This window comes from Ursus arctos, unplaced genomic scaffold, assembly GCF_023065955.2.
Source record: "Ursus arctos isolate Adak ecotype North America unplaced genomic scaffold, UrsArc2.0 scaffold_24, whole genome shotgun sequence".
Classification (NCBI taxonomy): domain Eukaryota; kingdom Metazoa; phylum Chordata; class Mammalia; order Carnivora; family Ursidae; genus Ursus; species Ursus arctos.
The window spans coordinates 33,811,435-33,830,403 of NW_026622919.1; the positions used below are offsets into that span (position 1 = coordinate 33,811,435).

General features: G+C 38.0%; 1 protein-coding gene across 21 annotated transcripts in view; it reads right to left on the reverse strand.

Annotated features, from left to right (window-relative positions):
• Positions 1–18,969, reverse strand: part of BCAS3 (BCAS3 microtubule associated cell migration factor) — a 578,553-nt gene that overhangs the window by 365,536 nt on the left and 194,048 nt on the right. For all 21 annotated transcript variants that reach the window (XR_008961213.1, XM_057317873.1, XM_057317874.1 and 18 more), the window contains one exon: positions 9,718–9,851. Coding sequence is in view for 20 of the 21 variants with exons in the window: in XM_057317873.1 (XP_057173856.1) it covers positions 9,718–9,851 (134 nt within the window). In the remaining variant the exon portion in view is untranslated. The remainder of the gene's footprint in view (positions 1–9,717; positions 9,852–18,969) is intronic.

An 18,969-nucleotide genomic window follows, 5' to 3' on the forward strand; every position in this document is an offset into this window, starting at 1 on the left:
ATGGAAAGACATTCTAAGCTCATGGATTGGAAGAACAAACATTGTTAAAATGTGCATACTACCCAAAGTAATCTACACATTTAATGCAATCCCTATCAAAATACCAACAGCATTTTTCACAGAACTAAAACAAATAATCCTAAAATTTGTATGGAGCCACAAAAGATCCCAAATAGCCAAAATAATCTTAAAAAAAGAAAACAAAGCTGATGGTATTCACAATTCCAGATTTTAAGTTATACTACAAACGTACAGTAATCAAAACAGTATGATACTGGCACAAAAATGGACATATAGGTCAATGAAACAGAATAGAAAACCCAGATATGAACCCACAACTATATGGTTAATTAGTCTTTGGCAAAGCAGGAAAGAATATACAATGGGAAAAGATAGTCTCTTCAACAAATGGTATTGGGAAAATGGACAGCAACATGCAAAAGAATGAAACTGAACCACTTTCTTACACCATATACAAAAATAAACTCAAAATGGATTAAAGACCTAAATGTGAGACCTGAAACCATAAAAATCTGAGTGAGAGTATAAGCAATATTTTTCTAGTTATGTCTCCTGAGGCAAGGGACATAAAAGGAAAAATAAGCTTTTGGAACTATATCAAAATAAGAAACTTCTGCACAGAAAAGGAAACAACAAAACTGAAAGGCAACCTACTGAATAAGAGAAGATATTTACAAATGACATATCTGATAAAAGGTTAGTATCCAGAATATACAAAGAATTTATACAACTCAACATCCCAAAAAAAGCCCCAAATAATGCAATTAATGTCAAATTCCTACAGGAGAACAAAGGCAGTAACCACTCTAACATGGGCTATAGCAATTTCTTACTAGATATGTCTCCTCAGGCAAGGGAAACAAAAGCAAAAATAAACTATTGAGATTTCATCAAGATAAAATGCTTCTGGGTAATGGGTATTAAGGGGGGAACTTGTGTTGAGCACTGGGTGTTACATGTAAGTGATCAATCACTAAATTCTACTCCTGAAACCAATATTACCCTATATGGTAACTAGAATTTAAACAAAAATTTGAAAAAAACTATAATTTGGTAAAGTAAAAAAAAAAAGATAAAAATCTTCTGCACAACAAAGGAAACAATCAAGAAAACTAAAAGGCAACCTTTGGAAGGGGAGAATATATTTGCAAATGACATATCTGATAAAGGATTAGTATCCAAAATCTATAAAGGACTTACAAAACTCAACACCCAAAAAACAAATAATCCGGTTGAAAAATGGGCAGAAGGCATGAACAGACATTTTTCCAAAGAAGACATACACATGAAAAGATGCTCAACATCCCTCATCATCAGGGAAATACAAATCAAAACTATGATGAGATACCACCTCACACCTGTCAGAATGGCTAAAATTAACAACACAGGAAACAACAGGTGTTAGTGAGGATGCAGAGAAAGGGAAACCTTCTTGCACTGCTGGTAGGAATGCAAACTGGTGCAGCCACTCTGAAAAACAGTATGGAGGTTACTCAGAAAGTTAAAAACAGAACTAACCCTACAATCCAGCAATTACTGGGTATTTACTCAAAGATACAAAAATACTGATTCCAAGGGATACATGCACCCTGATGTTTACGGCAGCATTCTCAACGATAGCCAAATTATGGAAAGAGCTCAAATGTCCATTGACTGATGAATGGATAAAGAAGATATGGTTTATATACACAATGGAATATTACTCAGCCATAAAAAGAATGAAATCTTGCAATTTGCAATGAAGTGAATGGAGCTAGAGTGTATTATGCTAAGTGAAATAAGTCAGTCAGAGAAAGACAAATACCATATGATTTCACTCAATTGTGGAATTTAAGAAACAAAACAATTGAACGTAGGGGGGGAGAACAGAGAGGCAAACCAAGATACAGACTCTTAACTACAGAGAACAAACGGATGGTTACCAGAGGAGAGGTGGGGGGATGGGTTAAATGTGTGATGGGGATTAAAGAGGGTGCTCCTGATGAGCACCAGGTGTTATATGTAAGTGATGAGTCACTAAATTCTACACCTGAAACTAATATTATACTGTATGCTAACTAACTGGAATTTAAATAAAAACTTAAAAAAAAATCAGGTCACATTTTTAATGAAGAACTTCTCTCATTTTAGATTTGGCTGGCTGCATTCTCATGGTATTGTCTATCTCTGTCTTTTACGTAAAGTACTAATTATATTTGGGGGTTGAATTAGATTCAGGTTTAATTTAGAGGACTGGGCAGAAATATTTCATAGATGATATTGTATACATCCTATTACATCAAATCAGGAAGTACATGATATCTGTTCCACTTTGGTAATGTTAAGACTCATCAGCTAAAACTAAATACAGATGATTATTGCCTAAATCCATTGTTTCATTACGGTCGCAACAATGGTGATTCTTAAAATTCTGACTTTTTTTTTAATTGAGGTATAATTGACATACAACATAATATTAGTTTCAGATGTATGACATAATGATTCAATATGTGTATGTAATGATCAACACACTAAATCTAAATTTGAACATTTTTAATACTGGTATTCTTCAGTGAAGAAAAACTTTCCCTCATCAACTATTCAGCTATCATTAAATTGATACAAGAAAGAGAAGGTAAATGCTTTAGTTATCAATTTTCAAAATAATGAGTTAGTAAACAAGCAACCTACAGTTATGTCCAATACTTCCTTTTTAAGTATCATTACAAACTCATGGATTTCCACGTATTTAAGATGTTTCGTTCTATGGTAGAAAGTTTTAATGGAAACTTATGATAAACAGCATTTTAGACTATCGGGAAAGGATGGACTAGTCGATAAATGGTGGTGGGTCAATGAACTGTCTCTCAGGATAAAGGATATACAGCAGCACACTGGTAAATGCAGAACTACAGGCTCTGGGAAACAAAAGAAGAGTAGTTGGAATTTTAGCCTATTAAGCTAGCTTAGTATCTACCAAGTGATATTAAGAGTACATGTAGAGGGAGGAGTTAAGATGGTGGAGCCGTAGGGGTCCCCTTTTTTAGCTGGTCCCCTGAGTCGAGCTGGATAGGTATCAGACCATCCTGAACACCCACGAAATCAGCCCGAGATGCAGGAAGATACATCTGGATCTCTACAAATGAACATCTTCAGCCAGAGTACTGAGGTAGAAGCGGGGAGCCGTGAAGCCACGCACAGATATCGGAAGATAAACGGAAGGGGGAGGGAGCCGCTGCGTTCGGGGACCGGGAAGTGGTAGCCACCTGCACGGGGGAGCAGATGGACTCTCGGATCGGATCGGCACCCGCGAGAGAGCAGACTGAAACCGTGAGCCGGGGAACGCGCCACCAGATTGAAAACCGGAGCTCCGGTGCGCTCACTGGAACCAGACTGAGACCAGGAGCTCCGGAAGGCGTGGTGGCGGATGGCGGCTGGTGGTGTTAGAAACACAAAGGAAAGAGACGCGCAGACCCTGGAAGTGAGGGCTGGGACGCCGGGTGTGGGGCGCACATCCCTGGACGCTGCAGGGTTGAGCAGCACCAACAGAAACAGAGTTAAAGTGGCCAGAGGGGCCCAGTGGAGAGCGGTCTGCGATCCCTCTGTTCTGAGACAGAGGCTGAGATTCAGCCACTGCTGCTCTGACTCTCAGAAGAGACACAGCAAACCGCCAGGGAAAGCCGCCAGAGAACAAAAGCCTGGAAATACCGGCTCACAATCCCCCTCGCAGGGGACACGGAGACTCTACCCAAACAGGGTTGCCTGAGTACTGGCGCGGCAGGCCCCTCCCCCAGAAGGCAGGCTGAAAAATCAAGAAGCCCACATCCCTAAGGTCCCTATAAAACAAGTGCACACTGCCTGGGTCCTGGTCAATAATTTGGGCTCTGGACAACCCCACAACCTCTCCTTATCAGAATGACAAGAAGGAGAAATCCCCCCCAGCAAAGAAAAGACAATGAGTCTGTGGCCTCTGCCACAGAGCTAAGGGATATGGATATAACCAAATTATCAGAAATGGAGTTCACAGTAACAACGGTCAAGATGATGTGGAGACTTCAAAAAAATATTAACGAAAATATTAATGAGAATATAGAATCTCTAAGGGCAGAAATGAGAGCGAATCTGGCAGAAATTAAAAATTCTATGAGCCAAATGCAGTCAAAACTAGAGGCTCTGACGGCCAGGGTGAATGAGGCAGAAGAACGTATCAGCGAATTGGAGGATGGGTTAGTAGAAGAGAAAGCTAAAATACAAACTTGGCTCAAAAAAATCCAATCTCAAGAATGTAGGTTACGGGAGATTACTGACTCAATGAAACGTTCCAATGTCAGAATCATCGGCATCCCCAGGGGGTGGAGAAAAACAGAGGTCTAGAAGAGATATTTGAACAAATTGTAGCTGAAAACTTCCCTAATCTAGCAAGGGAAAAAAACATTCGTGTCCAAGAGACAGAAAGGACCCCTCCCAAGCTCAACCACGACAAACCTACGCCATGTCACGTCATAGTGCATATTTGCAAATATTAAATCCAAGGATACAATATTTAAAGCGGCCAGGGCAAAGAAATTTCTCACGTACCAAGGCAAAGGTATCAGAATTATGTCAGACCTGTCTACACAGACCTGGAATGAGAGAAAGGGTTGGGGGGGGGCATTTTTAAAGTTCTTTCAGAGAAAAACATGCAGCCAAGGATCCTTTATCCAGCAAGGCTGTCATTCAGAATTGATGGAGAAATAAAGACCTTCCAGAATCGCCAGTCACTGACCAATTTCGTAACCACGAAACCAGCCCTACAGGAGATATTGAGGAGGGGTTCTACAAAAGTAAAAAGGCCCCAAGAGTGACACAGAACAGAAAGTCACAATCTATAGAAACAAAGACTGTACTGGCAACATGGCATCATTAAAATCATATCTCTCAATAATCAGTCTCAATGTAAATGGCCTAAATGCTCCCATAAACGCCACAGGGTTGCAGATTGGATAAAAAGACATGACCCATCCATTTGCTATCTACAAGAGACTCATTTTGAACCTAAAGATACATCCAGACTGAAATTAAAGGGATAGAATACCATCTTTCATGCCAATGGACCTCAAAAGAAAGCTGGGGTAGCAATTCTCATATCAGACAGATTGGATTTTAAACTAAAGACTACAGTTAGAGATACAGAAAGGCACTATATTATTCTTAAAGGATGTATCCAACAAGTGGATATGACAATTATAAATGTATATGCCCCCACCAGGGGAGCAGCAAGATACACAAGCCGACTCTTAACCACAATAAAGAGACATAGAGATAAAAATACACTAATAGTAGGGGACCTCAACACTCCACTATCAGCAATAGATAGATCACCTAAGCAGAAAATCAACAAAGAAACAAGAGCTTTGAATGCCATACTCAACGAGTTGGACCTCATATATATAGAGAAAACACTACACCCCAGAACCAAAGAATACTCATTCTATTCTAATGATGCCCATGGAACATTCTCCAGAATGGACCATGTTCTGGGTTACAAAACAGGTTTCAACTGCTACCAAAAGAGTGAAATTATTCCCTGCATATTCTCAGACCACAGTGCTTTGAAAATGGAACTCAACCACAAGGAAAAATTTGAAAGAAACTCAAACACTTGGAGACTAAGAACCATCCTGTTAGGGAATGATTCGATAAACCAGGAAATCAAAAATCAATTTAAACAATTTATGGAGACCAACGAGCATGAAAACACAATGGTCCAACCTATGGGACACTGCAAAGGCAGTCCTAAGGGGAAATTACATAGCCATCCAAGCCTCACTCAAAAGAATAGAAAAATCTAAAATGCAGTTTTTATATTCTCACCTCCAGAAGCTGGAACAGCAACAGAGGAACAGGCCTAATCCACGCACAAGGAAGCAGCTGATCAAGATTAGAGCAGAAATCAATGAATTAGAAACCAGGAGCACGGTAGAGCAGATCAACAGAACTAGAAGCTGGTTCTTTGAAAGAATAAATAAAATTGACAAACCACTGGCAAGACTTATCCAAAAGAATACAGAAGGGACCCAAATTAATAAAATTATGAATAAAAAGGGAGAGGTCACAACCAACCCAATGAAATAGGAAGGATTATTAGAAACTTTTATCAACAGCTTTATGCCAATAAATTAAGCAATCTGGAAGAGATGGAGGCCTTCCTGGAAACCTATAAACTACCAAGACTGAAACAGGAAGAAATTGATTTTTTAAACAGGCCAATTAATTATGAAGAGATTGAAACAGTGATTAAAAACCTTCCAAAAAACAAAACGCCAGGGCCTGATGGATTCCCGGGGAAATTCTTTCAAACATTCAAAGAAGAAATAATACCTATTCTCCTAAAGATATTTCAAAAAATAGAAACAGAAGGAAAGCTACCAAACTCATTCTATGAGGCCAATATTACCTTGATCCCCAAACCAGGCAAAGACCCCATCAAAAAGGAGACTTACAGACCTATTTCCCTAATGAATATGGACACCAAAATCCTCAACAAGATCCTGGCTAATAGAATCCAACAGTACATTAAAAGGATTATCCATCATGACCAAGTGGGATTCATCCCTGGGATGCAAGGGTGGTCCAATTTGCAAATCTATCAGTGTCTTAGATTTTATCCAGAAAGAAAAATTCAAAAATCATATGATTCTCTCAATAGATGCAGAAAAAGCATTTGACAAAATACAGCATCCTTTCCTGATTAAAACCCTTCAGAGTGTAGGGATAGAGGGTACATTCCTCAATCTCATAAAAACCATCTATGAAAAGCCTACAGCAAATATCATTCTCAACGGGGAAAAGCTGGAAGCCTTTCCCTTAAGATCAGGAACACAAGGATGCCCACTCTCGCCACTATTATTCAACATAGTACTAGAAGTCCTTGCAACAGCAATCAGACAACAAAAAGGGATAAAAGGTATCCAAATCGGCAAAGAAGAAGTCAAAATGTCTCTCTTCGCAGATGACACGATACTCTATATGGAAAACCCAAAAGAATCCACTCCCAAACTAATAGAAGTTATAGAGCAATTGAGTAATGTGGCAGGATACAAAATCAATGCTCAGAAATCAGTTGCATTTCTACACACGAATAACGAGACTGAAGAAAGAGAAATTAGGGAATCTATCCCATTTACAATAGCACCAAAAACCATACGTTACCTTGGAATTTACTTAACCAGAGACATAAAGGATCTATATTCTAGAAACTATAAATCACTCTTGAAAGACATTGAGGAAGACACAAAAAGATCGAAAAATATTCCATGCTCATGGATTGGAAGAATTAACATAGTTAAAATGTCCATGTTACCCAGAGCAAGCTACACTTTCAATGCTATCCCGATCAAAATACCAATGACATTTTTCAAAGAACTGGAACAAATAGTCCTTAAATTTGTATGGAACCAGAAAAGGCCGTGCATCACCAAGGAATTGTTGAAAAGGAAAAACAAAGCTGGGGGCATCACAATGCCGGATTTCGAGCTCTACTACAAAGCTGTGATCACAAAGACAGCATGGTACTGGCACAAAAACAGACACGTAGGCCAATGGAACAGAATAGAGAACCCAGAAATGGATCCTTGGCTCTTTGGGCAACTAATCTTTGATAAAGCAGGACAAAACATCCAGTGGAAAAAAGACAGTCTCTTCAATAAATGGTGCTGGGAAAATTGGACAGCTACATGCAAAAGAATGAAACTTGACCACTCTCTCACACCATACACAAAGATAAACTCCAAATGGATGAAAGACCTTGATGTGAGACAGGAACCCATCAAAATCCTAGAGGAGAGCATAGGCAGCAATCTCTACGACATCAGCCACAGCAACCTTTTTCATGACCCATCTCCAAAGGCAAGAGAAACAAAAGATAAAATGAACTTGTGGGACTTCATCAAGATAAAAAGCTTCTGCACAGCCAAGGAAACAGTCAAAAAAACTAAGAGGCAGCCCACGGAATGGGAGAATATATTTGCAAATGATGCTACAGATAAAAGACTGGTATCCAAGATCTACAAAGAACTTCTCCAACTCAATACACGAGAAACAAACAAACAAATCATAAAATGGGCAGAAGATATGAACAGACACTTTTCCAATGAAGACATACAAATGGCCAACAGACACATGAAAAAATGTTCAAAATCATTAGCCATCAGGGAAATTCAAATCAAAACCACACTGAGATACCACCTTACGCCAGTTAGAATGGCAAAAATTGACAAGGCAAGAAACAACAATTGTTGGAGAGGATGTGGAGAAAGGGGATCCTTCCTACATTGTTGGTGGGAATGGAAGTTGGTACAGCCACTCTGGAAAACAGTGTGGAGGTCCCTTAAAAAGTTAAAAATTGAGCTACCCTATGACCTAGCCATTGCACTACTGGGTATTTACCCCAAAGATACAGACGTAGTGAAGAGAAGGGCCATATGCTCCCCAATGTTCATAGCAGCATTGTCCACAATAGCTAAACTGTGGAAAGAGCCGAGATGCCCTTCAACAGATGACTGGATTAAGAAGATGTGGTCCATATATATAATGGAATATTACTCAGCTGTCAAAAAGAACGATTTCTCAACATTTGCTGCAACATGGACGGCACTGGAGGAGATAATGCTAAGTGAAATAAGTCAAGCAGAGAAAGACAATTATCATATGGTTTCTCTCATCTATGGAACATAAGAACTAGGAAGATCAGTAGGAGAAGAAAGGGATAAAGAAAGGGGGGTAATCAGAAGGGGTAATGAAGCATGAGAGATTGTGGACTCTGAGAAACAAACTGAGGGCTTCAGAGGGGAGGAGGGTGCGGGAATGGGATAGGCTGGTGATGAGTAGTAAGGAGGGCACGTATTGCATGGTGCACTGGGTGTTATACGCAACTAACGAATCATCAAACTTTACATCAAAAACCAGGGATGTACTGTATGGTGAATAACATAATATAATGAAAATATTACTATGGAAAAAAAAAGAGTACATGTAAAAGCACTTACCATGGTGCCCAATACAAACGTTTAGTAAGTTATATATGTGGGTGTGGGTGTGGATTTGTTTGTGGATGTTGTGTGGGTGTGTGTATACGTGCATGCCCATACATGCATGCACAGTGAGGTGTTGTTAAATGTGAAAACCTGGCTCCATAAGAAAAAAAATAGTTCTGACTTGTAGTGTTTGTCAATTTCTATTATATAAACACTCCTAGCATGGATGATTTCACGCCACCAGTGTAATGTCACTATATCCAGAGCTGGGGACAAATGTACACAACTCATTCTCACCGACCACTGTGAGCTGACTTCTGCATACCACTGAATATTATCCATATGGTCATCCATTACAAAATTCAATTATTTTTGTGTATATGTGAATATGTCTTTACATGCCCATGTATACAGTGTACATGTATATAAAACCAAAACACACATAAAAAGACCTAGAGAGATATCCAATGGATGACAGGATTTTCGCCAGGGTAGGAAATGGTAGAGTAGGAAGAGGAGAAGGATAAATAGAACTTTTGTTTTATCAGCTTCATTGACTTGTTCACCTACTGCTTATGTACTTATTGGATCAAATAGGATATATTTCACTAATATTAACACTCAGCTCCAATATGACATAAATAACCAGCTAAATTAGATGTCATCTTACACACACACACCTCCTAAAAATTATACAACTTACTTTGGCTTCAGTTTCTCCCCTGTGAAGAGTATATAGATGATGGACAGCACTTTGTGATGAAGACCAAGGATGAGTCAGAATTTGGAAGACATGAAAGTCATGACCAAGGGTGTCTGTTGTGACTAGAAGCATTCCTGAAAGACATACCAAAAACAGAGTAAAAATAAAAACAATTATGTACGTGGATGAAATATTTTCACAAAGCACTCATTATGCCTTAAAGTATTACCGAAGGAAAAAAATTACCAAAGATGTAAAAAACCTCCCCCGATAAAAAAATGAAAACACAGCATCCTTCCTCTGTATGAACACTAATTGTAAAAGTTTTCTGACGTTCCCATACGACTAGCAGAGAAAGTTTAACCGAGAGTTCACAAGTATTTTAAAACAGCAAATCCGATAACCAAGAATGTGAAAATGAGTTCTCTCCATGGAACTAAAACCTGCTCCCACTTTTTACCATTTCTCAAAACCTGAATTTTAAGTTTCAATTTATCTACTAATCCCCCACCTTAATTCACCAGTTTAAAATGTGTCTCTACCCCGGCATAACATTTATCCAAACTGCCTACAGTATCTCACAGAGCAAGCTTTTAATTTTGACGAATGTCATAGCGAAGAATTCTTTGCCTAATCCATTGTCACAAATATTTTGTTTTCTTGCCAAAATGTCACAATTTTAGATTTTACATACAGGTCTATCATTCATTTTGAGCTAATTTTTGTAAAAAGTATGTGGTATCACACAAATTAATTTCTTTTGCAAATGATGTCCAATTGTTCTAGCAAGATTTCTTCAGGAGACTATTTTTTATCCACTGAATTCTTTATCCTTTATTCTTTATGCATCGTCAACTTGTCAAAGATGTACCAGCTGTATCTTCATAGGTCTTTTTCTGGAAGTATCATTCTAATCCACCAATTTCTGCATCTATATTTTCATTAACAATACACTTTCTTGACTATTGTAACTTTATAGTAAATCTTGAAATCAGGTAAGAACCTTTTCAATATTATTCTGGCTACTCCAATTCCTTTCCAAACACAGAATCAGATTTTTGATATAAAAAAAAAATTCCTAGGACTTTTTGGGGAGGATTATATTAAGTCTATAAATCCATCTGAGGGTGATGGACATCTTAACAATATTGAGTCTTCTGATCTATGAACACTTCACATTTCTTGATACATGTCTTTTTTTTCCCTTGTTCAGCACACAAATTGTAAATATATTTTCTTGGATCCATTATAAATGGTACTCTTTATTTTATCTCAATTATCGACTTTTCCGTGCTGGTATATTTCCCGACATATAACTGACCTTTTTTATATTCTGCCAGTTCTAGGGAGGGATTTTTTGTAGATTACATAGAATTTTCCTTACAAACTATCAGGTAGTATGGGAACAGACATAATTTTATTTCTTCCTTTCCAAACTACATGCCTTTTTTTTCTTCACTTACCACATTTGCTGAGGAAAACAGGACTGGTGAGAAGCAATAGTCTTGCCTTCCAAATTTTAGGAGAAAGCATTCAATCTTTAAGTAGGATATTAGCTGTAGGATTTTTTATAAATGCCCTCTAACAACTTAAGGATGTTCCTTTCTACTCCTAGTCTGTTGAGAGCTTTTATAACGAACTAATGTTGAATTTTGTCCAGGGTTTTACACCTGTGAAATGATTATGAGGTTTTCTTCTTTACTCAATTAATATGGTGAATTTTACTAATGAATGGTTATCAAATGTCAAACAAGCCTTGCATTCCTATGATAAGCTCCACCTGGTCAAAATCCTTTATTATATGCTTGCCTATTCAATTAGCTAATTTAAGATTTTCATGATGTGTTCCTGAGGGAGATTTGTTTGTAGGTTTCTAATCATGTGTTTGACTGTTTGGGGAATCAGGGTGAAGCTGGTCCTGTTGTGAAATGTCCCTTATATTCTTATTTTCTAGAAGAGATTGGGGGAAACTGCTATTATTTCTTACTTAGACGTTCAGTAGAATTTGCCGATGAAACTATGCGGACCTTTTTATTGTTGAACACTCCGAAATCTTTTTAATTTCTTTGTAATTTAAATTTTATTATTTTAAAATGGAAAATTTGGGTGTTGCATTTAAATATTCTTCTTGGGTGAATTACTCTCTGTAACTCAAGGAAATAGCCTTTATTAATATCTGTAGGGTCTTTGGTGATATCTACTTTTTCATTGAGATTATCAACAATTTGTCTTCTCTCTTTTTTTTCTTGGTCATTCTGGCTATAAGTTTTCAAGGAAATCTATTTTGGGTGTCACTAACTTTCTTTTTTCTTTTCTTTTCTTTTTTTTAAAGATTTTATTTATTTAGGGGTGCCTGAGTGGCTCAGTCGTTAAGTGTCTGCCTTTGTCTCAGGTCATGATCTCAGGGTCCTGGGATGGAGTCCCACATCAGGCTCCCTGCTCAGCAGGAAGCCTGTTTCTCCCTCTCCCACTCCCCCTGCTGGTGTTCCCTCTCTCACTCTCTCTGTCAAATAAATAAATTCTTTAAAAAAAATTTTTTTTAAAGAATTTATTTATTTGAGAGACAGAGAGAGAATGAGATGGGGGAGGAGCAGAGGGAGACAGAGACTTCCCACAGACCAGGGAGCCCGACCAGGGACTCAATTCCAGGACCCTGAGATCATGACCTGAGCCAAAGGCAGACGCTTAATGACTGCGCCACCCAGGCGCCCCAACTGTCACTGATTTTCTTTTTTCAATTTCATTGTTTCTCCTACATTTCTCCTTCTGCTATTATTTCCTTCATTCTCCTTGCTTTAGTTTTATTTGCTCTTTCCTTTTTCAACTTTTTTTTTTTAACTCACATGAACTCACGACCCCGAGATCAAGACCTGAGCTGAGATCAAGAGTCAGATGCTTAACCAACTGAGCCACTGAGGCATCCCTTTTTTCAACTTTTTTTTTTTTAAGATTTTTATTTATTTATTTGACAGAGAGAGACAGCCAGCAAGAGAGGAAACACAAGCAGGGGGAGCGGGAGAGGAAGAAGCAGCCTCCCAGTGGAGAAGCCTGATGTGGGGCTCGATCCCAGAACGCTGGGATCACGCCCTGAGCCAAAGGCAGATGCTTAACGACTGCGCCACCCAGGCGCCCCGTTTTTTAACTTTTTTTAAAAAAAATTTTATTTATGTATTTGTCAGAGAGAGAGCGCGGGCACATGCACAAGCAGGGGGAGCGGTAGGTAGAGGGAGAAGCAGACTCCCCACTGAGCAAGGAGCCCAATGCAGGGCTCAATCCCAGGACCCTGAGATCATGACCTGAGCCGAAGGCAGACACTTAACTGACTGAGCCACCCCGGCGTCTCTTTTTTCAACTTTCTTAAGGTGGAAGCTTAGATCACTGTTTCAGGAAATTTCTTCTTTTTCAGAGTAAGCATATATTGGTATAAATTTCCCTATAAACCTGCTTTAAAAGGGAATGAATTCCAGGGCACCTGGGTGGCTCAGTCAGTTAAGCATCTGTCTACCTTCAGTTCAGGTCATGATCCCAGGGTCCTGGGATCGAGCCCCACGCTGGGCTCCCTGCCCAGCGGGAAGCCTGGTTCTCCCTCTCCCTCTGCCTGCTGCTCCCCCTGCTTGTGCGCTCGCTCTCTCTCTCTCTCTGCCAAATAAATAAAATAAACTCTAAAAAAAAGTGTTTTAAAAAAGGAATGAATTCCAAAATTTTTATACTGTCTTTTTTTGGATTCCATTCTAAACGTTTTCTAGATATTTCCTCTTTACTCATGGGATATTTAATATGTTGTTGAGTTTTTCCAAGTATGTGGGTATTTTTCAGGTGTTTTTCACATACTGATTTTTAGTTTAATTCCATGACAAGGAATTTGTTAAACCTTGTTTTATATCTGAGACTAGACTGCAGTGACTGTTCCACACACACTTGAACACCTGCAGTGTTACAAAGGTCAGTTAATTCAAGTTTATTGATAGTGTTGTTAGGATCTTCAATATTCTTACTGATTGATTGCCTGCTTTCTTGTTCTACCACTGAACAGAACTTAACATCTCCAAGTATAATCGTGGATATGTTTTTTTTTTTTCAGTTATATAAGCTCCCTAAATTTTAGACCTTTTTTTTTTTAATTCCATACACATTTAGGATTACTAGGACTTCTTGGTGAACCTCTTTTATTTTGATGTCCCATTTTAACCCTGGTATTTTCCTTGTTCTGAAGCCTACTTTTTCTGATACTGATACCATCACTCTTGCTTCATTCTGATTGGTGCACACATGGTATATACTTTTCCATTCTTTCACTTTTACAATCAATATAATAGTATTTAAAATGACTTTGTTTTAGACAATAATGGAGGTCTAATTTGGGATTTTTTTAAATCCAATTCTGGACTTTTTAAATTTGTGTTTGTAGTTCATTCACATTTAGCCTAACTTACTGGTAGGGTTGAGTTTATAGTTACCATTTTTTTTTTTTTTCTGATGGTCATTGTTTTTGTTGTTTCTCTGTTGTTTCCGTTTTTCTAGATAACTTCAATACTTTAAATATCCAATTTTAATTTTTCTATTAGCTTTTTAAATATCTCTCTTTAAGTTTCTCTTGGTTGTTCCAGGAACTATAATACACATATCTAAATTTGTGCGTGTTTGTTTCTATTTTGTCCAGAATTTATATTTGTTTTCTGTGGGAGAATGGTTTATCAGCTTACTCTCCTATGCCAAAAGCACAATGACACTTTTTTTAACTCTTAAAACTTCTCTTGGTTGAAAAAAAGATATGAAAGAATAGTAAGCACTAGTGGGAAGATAAGGTAGACATTTAAATAGAAAGATGAAGTATATGTGAGTTTCCTATCTACTTGGCTAATATAAGGTACAGCTCTAGTCACTACGTTAAATGAAAAAATACCATACTAGATGCCAGTGTCCTATTTCCAAGAGAATACATTTTAGATGATGAAAAGTGTCATTTATTGAGATCTACTTCAAACGTGTAACAGTTTATATAACATTGCCTCCCACTCTGCAACCAGCTATGGTCATGAGGTCACTGACATATTTTATATTCTTTCCATATTATTGTTGTTATCCAAACAATAAATTTCTAAGGTTGGGCATGAACACTTAGTTGTCCTTTTGTGGACAATACGTCTTCACTCCTCCTACTTTTTGCTGAGCTACACTAAGTCTGAATTATCACAATTCTGCTACTATGTTTTGATTTCACTTTTCCATGACAAAATGACTTTCTGCATGTGAGAAACAATTCAATGGAAACATTCTGACAGGAAAATGATGAACTTATAGTTACAATACAAATATATGACTCACCTACTGAAGATAAACGTTATTTCTTTTAGAATCATATCAATATTTTATTCAAAATAAGCACTCCATCCAGTCAAAGTCCCCATCAGCCAAATCAAGACAATTACTGTTCCACATATAAATGATAATCACAAATGAACACTTTTCAATAGGCTCCCAGGCTTTCAAACTGACATGAACATTTGTCTAGTACCTTTTTTTTTTTTTTAAGATTTTATTTATTTATTTGACAGAGAGAGACAGCCAGCGAGAGAGGGAACACAAGCAGGGGGAGTGGGAGACGAAGAAGCAGGCTCATAGCAGAGGAGCCTGATGTGGGCTCGATCCCATAATGCCGGGATCACGCCCTGAGCCGAAGGCAGACACCCAACCGCTGTGCCACCCAGGCGCCCCCATTTGTCTAGTTTCTAATATGTAAAACGAATTCAGATTTTTAGAGAAATCGGCCACTGAAAATTTATCTTATTATCTTCTGTGTATCCTATTTCAAAAGTTTTCTTTTGGAGCACCTGTGTGGCTCAGTCAGTTAAGCGGCTGCCTTCGGCTCAGGTCATGATCTTGGGGTTCTGACAACCAGCCCTGCATAGGGCTCCCCCCTCAGCGGGCAGTCTGTTTCTCTCTCTACTTTTGCCCCTCCCCCTGCTCGTGCTCGCTCAAGCTCTCTCTCTCTTAAATAAATTTTTTTAAAAGTTTCCTTTTTCCACTTCCCATGTAAATGTGGCTTCTATAATCCACTAATGAGCTCACTTTTTTTGACAAAACTTTAAAATTAAAAAAACAAAAAAAAAATCGAAGGAGCAGAGAGGAAAGGAAGAAATAAATAACTAGTACAGTATCATACAATCATGTGCTTTCTTTTAATTTATAATTTCCTCTTTTGCACATATTCTGCTGGAAGAAATGACAAGCTTTTTTTTTTTTCTTCTACAAAACAACTTAAAAAGCCGATATACATAAAAGGAAAAACTCGTACAGAGTAGACTGTGGCTTGAGAACTATTTATGCAGCATCAGAAGACTAAACCAGACTCTAGCCTGGCCATAAACTAAACCCACGCCCCAAATGAGGTGCCAAGCCACAAAAAGCATTTGCGTCATCTGGGAATACAAGGAAAAGAAGGACTTCTAATTATAGGGCCTGGAAGCGGAAGCTTAGAGTGATTAGCTGTTTAGGCGCTGCTGTGTGTTTATCTGGAAGCTTCCTCTCCCTCACTCTCAGCCTCAAGTTTGATAGATGAGCGTTAGCATCGGAGGGTGGGGACTGAAGCTGCTGATGGTACATGGCGTTCTCCAAAATCTGAGGGAGCTGGAGACTGAACATTAAGGCTTTTGCGGCCTCATAAGAACATAAATCTTTTCAACTGGGCGTCAGCTGGTTAGCCTAAAAGGCAAAATTAAAGAGTAGCAAACCTCCACTGGGCATATGCTATAAAATCTTGGAAACATGAGTAGGTATGTCTTTTTTACCATATCCTATTTATAACACCTCCCTAATTGTATGGTTCTTTATCATGTGCACACATATGAATTGGAAAACAAATTACCAGCTATTCACACTCTCTTCCAAAAAGAAATAAAAACACTGATATGCTGGGGGCAGACAGAAATCATTACAAGAATTCAAAATATATCACTCATAAAGTAATTTGACATTTTGGTATGAATTCTTGTGAATTTAATACTTCCCCATCAATACGTGTACAGATTAAAACTTACAAATTATTTAATTATCTTTTAAGTTACTAGTCAAATTTGTAAACATAAAAGCAGAAAAACAAAACCCCGGTTCTGATCAAATTCTTTTAGGTCTTCAAATTACATAAAACCACAATAATAACCTATGAAGATCTGATTAATAAAACTTTTAAACTGACTGTGAATACTTGAAAACAATGGTCTCAAAACTTCCCTGTGGGCAGCATCAACGTTAGCACATTTCATAAGCTGCTTGAAGATGCTGATAATCAAACCCCTCGCTGTATTTTTCTACATTTGTGGCCCAGGATATATTAAGTCTTTCTTAAATTGAAGCTCAAAATCACTGTTAAAAGCACTGCAGCACAAGAAGACATCCAAATGGCCAACAGACACATGAAAAAGTGCTCAACATCACTTGGCATCAGGGAAATACAAATCAAAACCACAATGAGATACCACCTCACACCAGTCAGAATGGCTAAAATTAACAAGTCAGGAAACGACAGATGTTGGCGAGGATGCGGGAAAAGGGGAACCCTCCTACACTGTTGGTGGGAATGCAAGCTGGTGCAGCCACGCTGGAAAACAGTATGGAGGTTCCTCAAAAAGTTGAAAAATTAAAGCTATGCTATGACCCAGCAATTGCGCTACTGGGTATTTACTCCAAAGTTACAAATGTAGTGATCCGAAGGGGCACATGTACCCCGATGTTTATTTTATAGCAGCAATGTCCACAATAGCCAAACTATGCAAAGAGCCTAGATGTCCATCGACAGATGAATGGATAAAGAATATGTGGTATATATACACAATGGAATATTATGCAGCCATCAAAAATGAAATCCTGCCATTTGCAACAACGTGGATGGAGCTAGAGGGCATTATGCTAAGCACAATATGTCAATCAGAGAAAGACAATTATCATATGATCTCACTGGCATGTGGAATTTAAGAAACAAGGCAGAGGATCATAAGGGAAGAGAGTAAAAAATGTAACAAAATGAACCAGAGAGGGAGACAAACCATAAGAGACTCTTAATCTCCGGAAACAAACTGAGGGTTACTGGAGGGGAGGGGGGGTGAGAGGGCTGGGGTGGTTGAGTGATGGACATTGGAGAGGGTATGTGTTGTGAGGAGTGCTGCTAATTTTAAGACTGATGAATCATAGACCTGTACCCCTGAAACAAATAATACATTATATGTTAATTAAAATTTTTTAAAATTTTTAAAAAGCACTGCAGTACACACTGTCAAACACACAAAAGACATGATTCATTTTATCCCTTCCTAAAGTTGCATATATCCACAACCCAAAAATTAGACCAAAATCTCTGATATGGTTCTTACTCATCTGCTCCATGTAGGAAAATCTAAACTCAATCATTGGTTTTCTAGCTCACTTATTTCATAACTTACTATTTCTATCTTCTTGCGTTTTTAGGAGTTTCAGGTTAAGTGTCCTAACATCTTCATTGGAATAATTAGTTTGTTTTCTTCCTTTCACTTTGCATCATGCAATATTTAGGGTTCTGAAGACATCTTTGGCCATAACCAATGGGTTTTCATATTAAATACTCTAATATCCATTATTTTCAATAGTCTTTTCATCCAAGAGACATATAGCAAAGTGGTTCACATCTATGTGTTTTTATTTTTCCAAGTGGGTGAATACATTTTTTGGTCGGAGGCTAAAATAGTTTTTAAGGTTTATTAATCTTTATTAATATATAACTTATTTACAATAAATGTACTCATTTTAATACAGTTTGATGAGTCTGACAAGTATATACACCTATGCTACTGGCAGCATCAAGATGGAGCACATGCGAAAAAATTCCCTTGTGTCCACTTGCAGTCCATCCCCTCCCCATTGCGTGGCCCCAGGTGACCACTGATTGGCTTTCTGTCATTGTGAATTAATATCGCCTACTTTAGAATTCCATGTAAATGGATACACACAATATCTTGTTAACCCTACTGCTGTGGCTAACAGTACTACATTTGTTTATTTATATTACTGGGCCATATTCCCTTATATAGATATATGATCATTTATATATCCATTCAGTAGTTGTTTCTAGTTTTTGGCTATTGTGAAACAAACTTCTAGTAAGATTCAAGAACAAGTCTCTGTATGAACGCATGTTTTTATTTTTCTTAGGTGAATATGTAGGAATAGAACTGCTGGCTCATATGTATGTTTAACTTGATTAAAAAAAAAAAAAAACTTTGA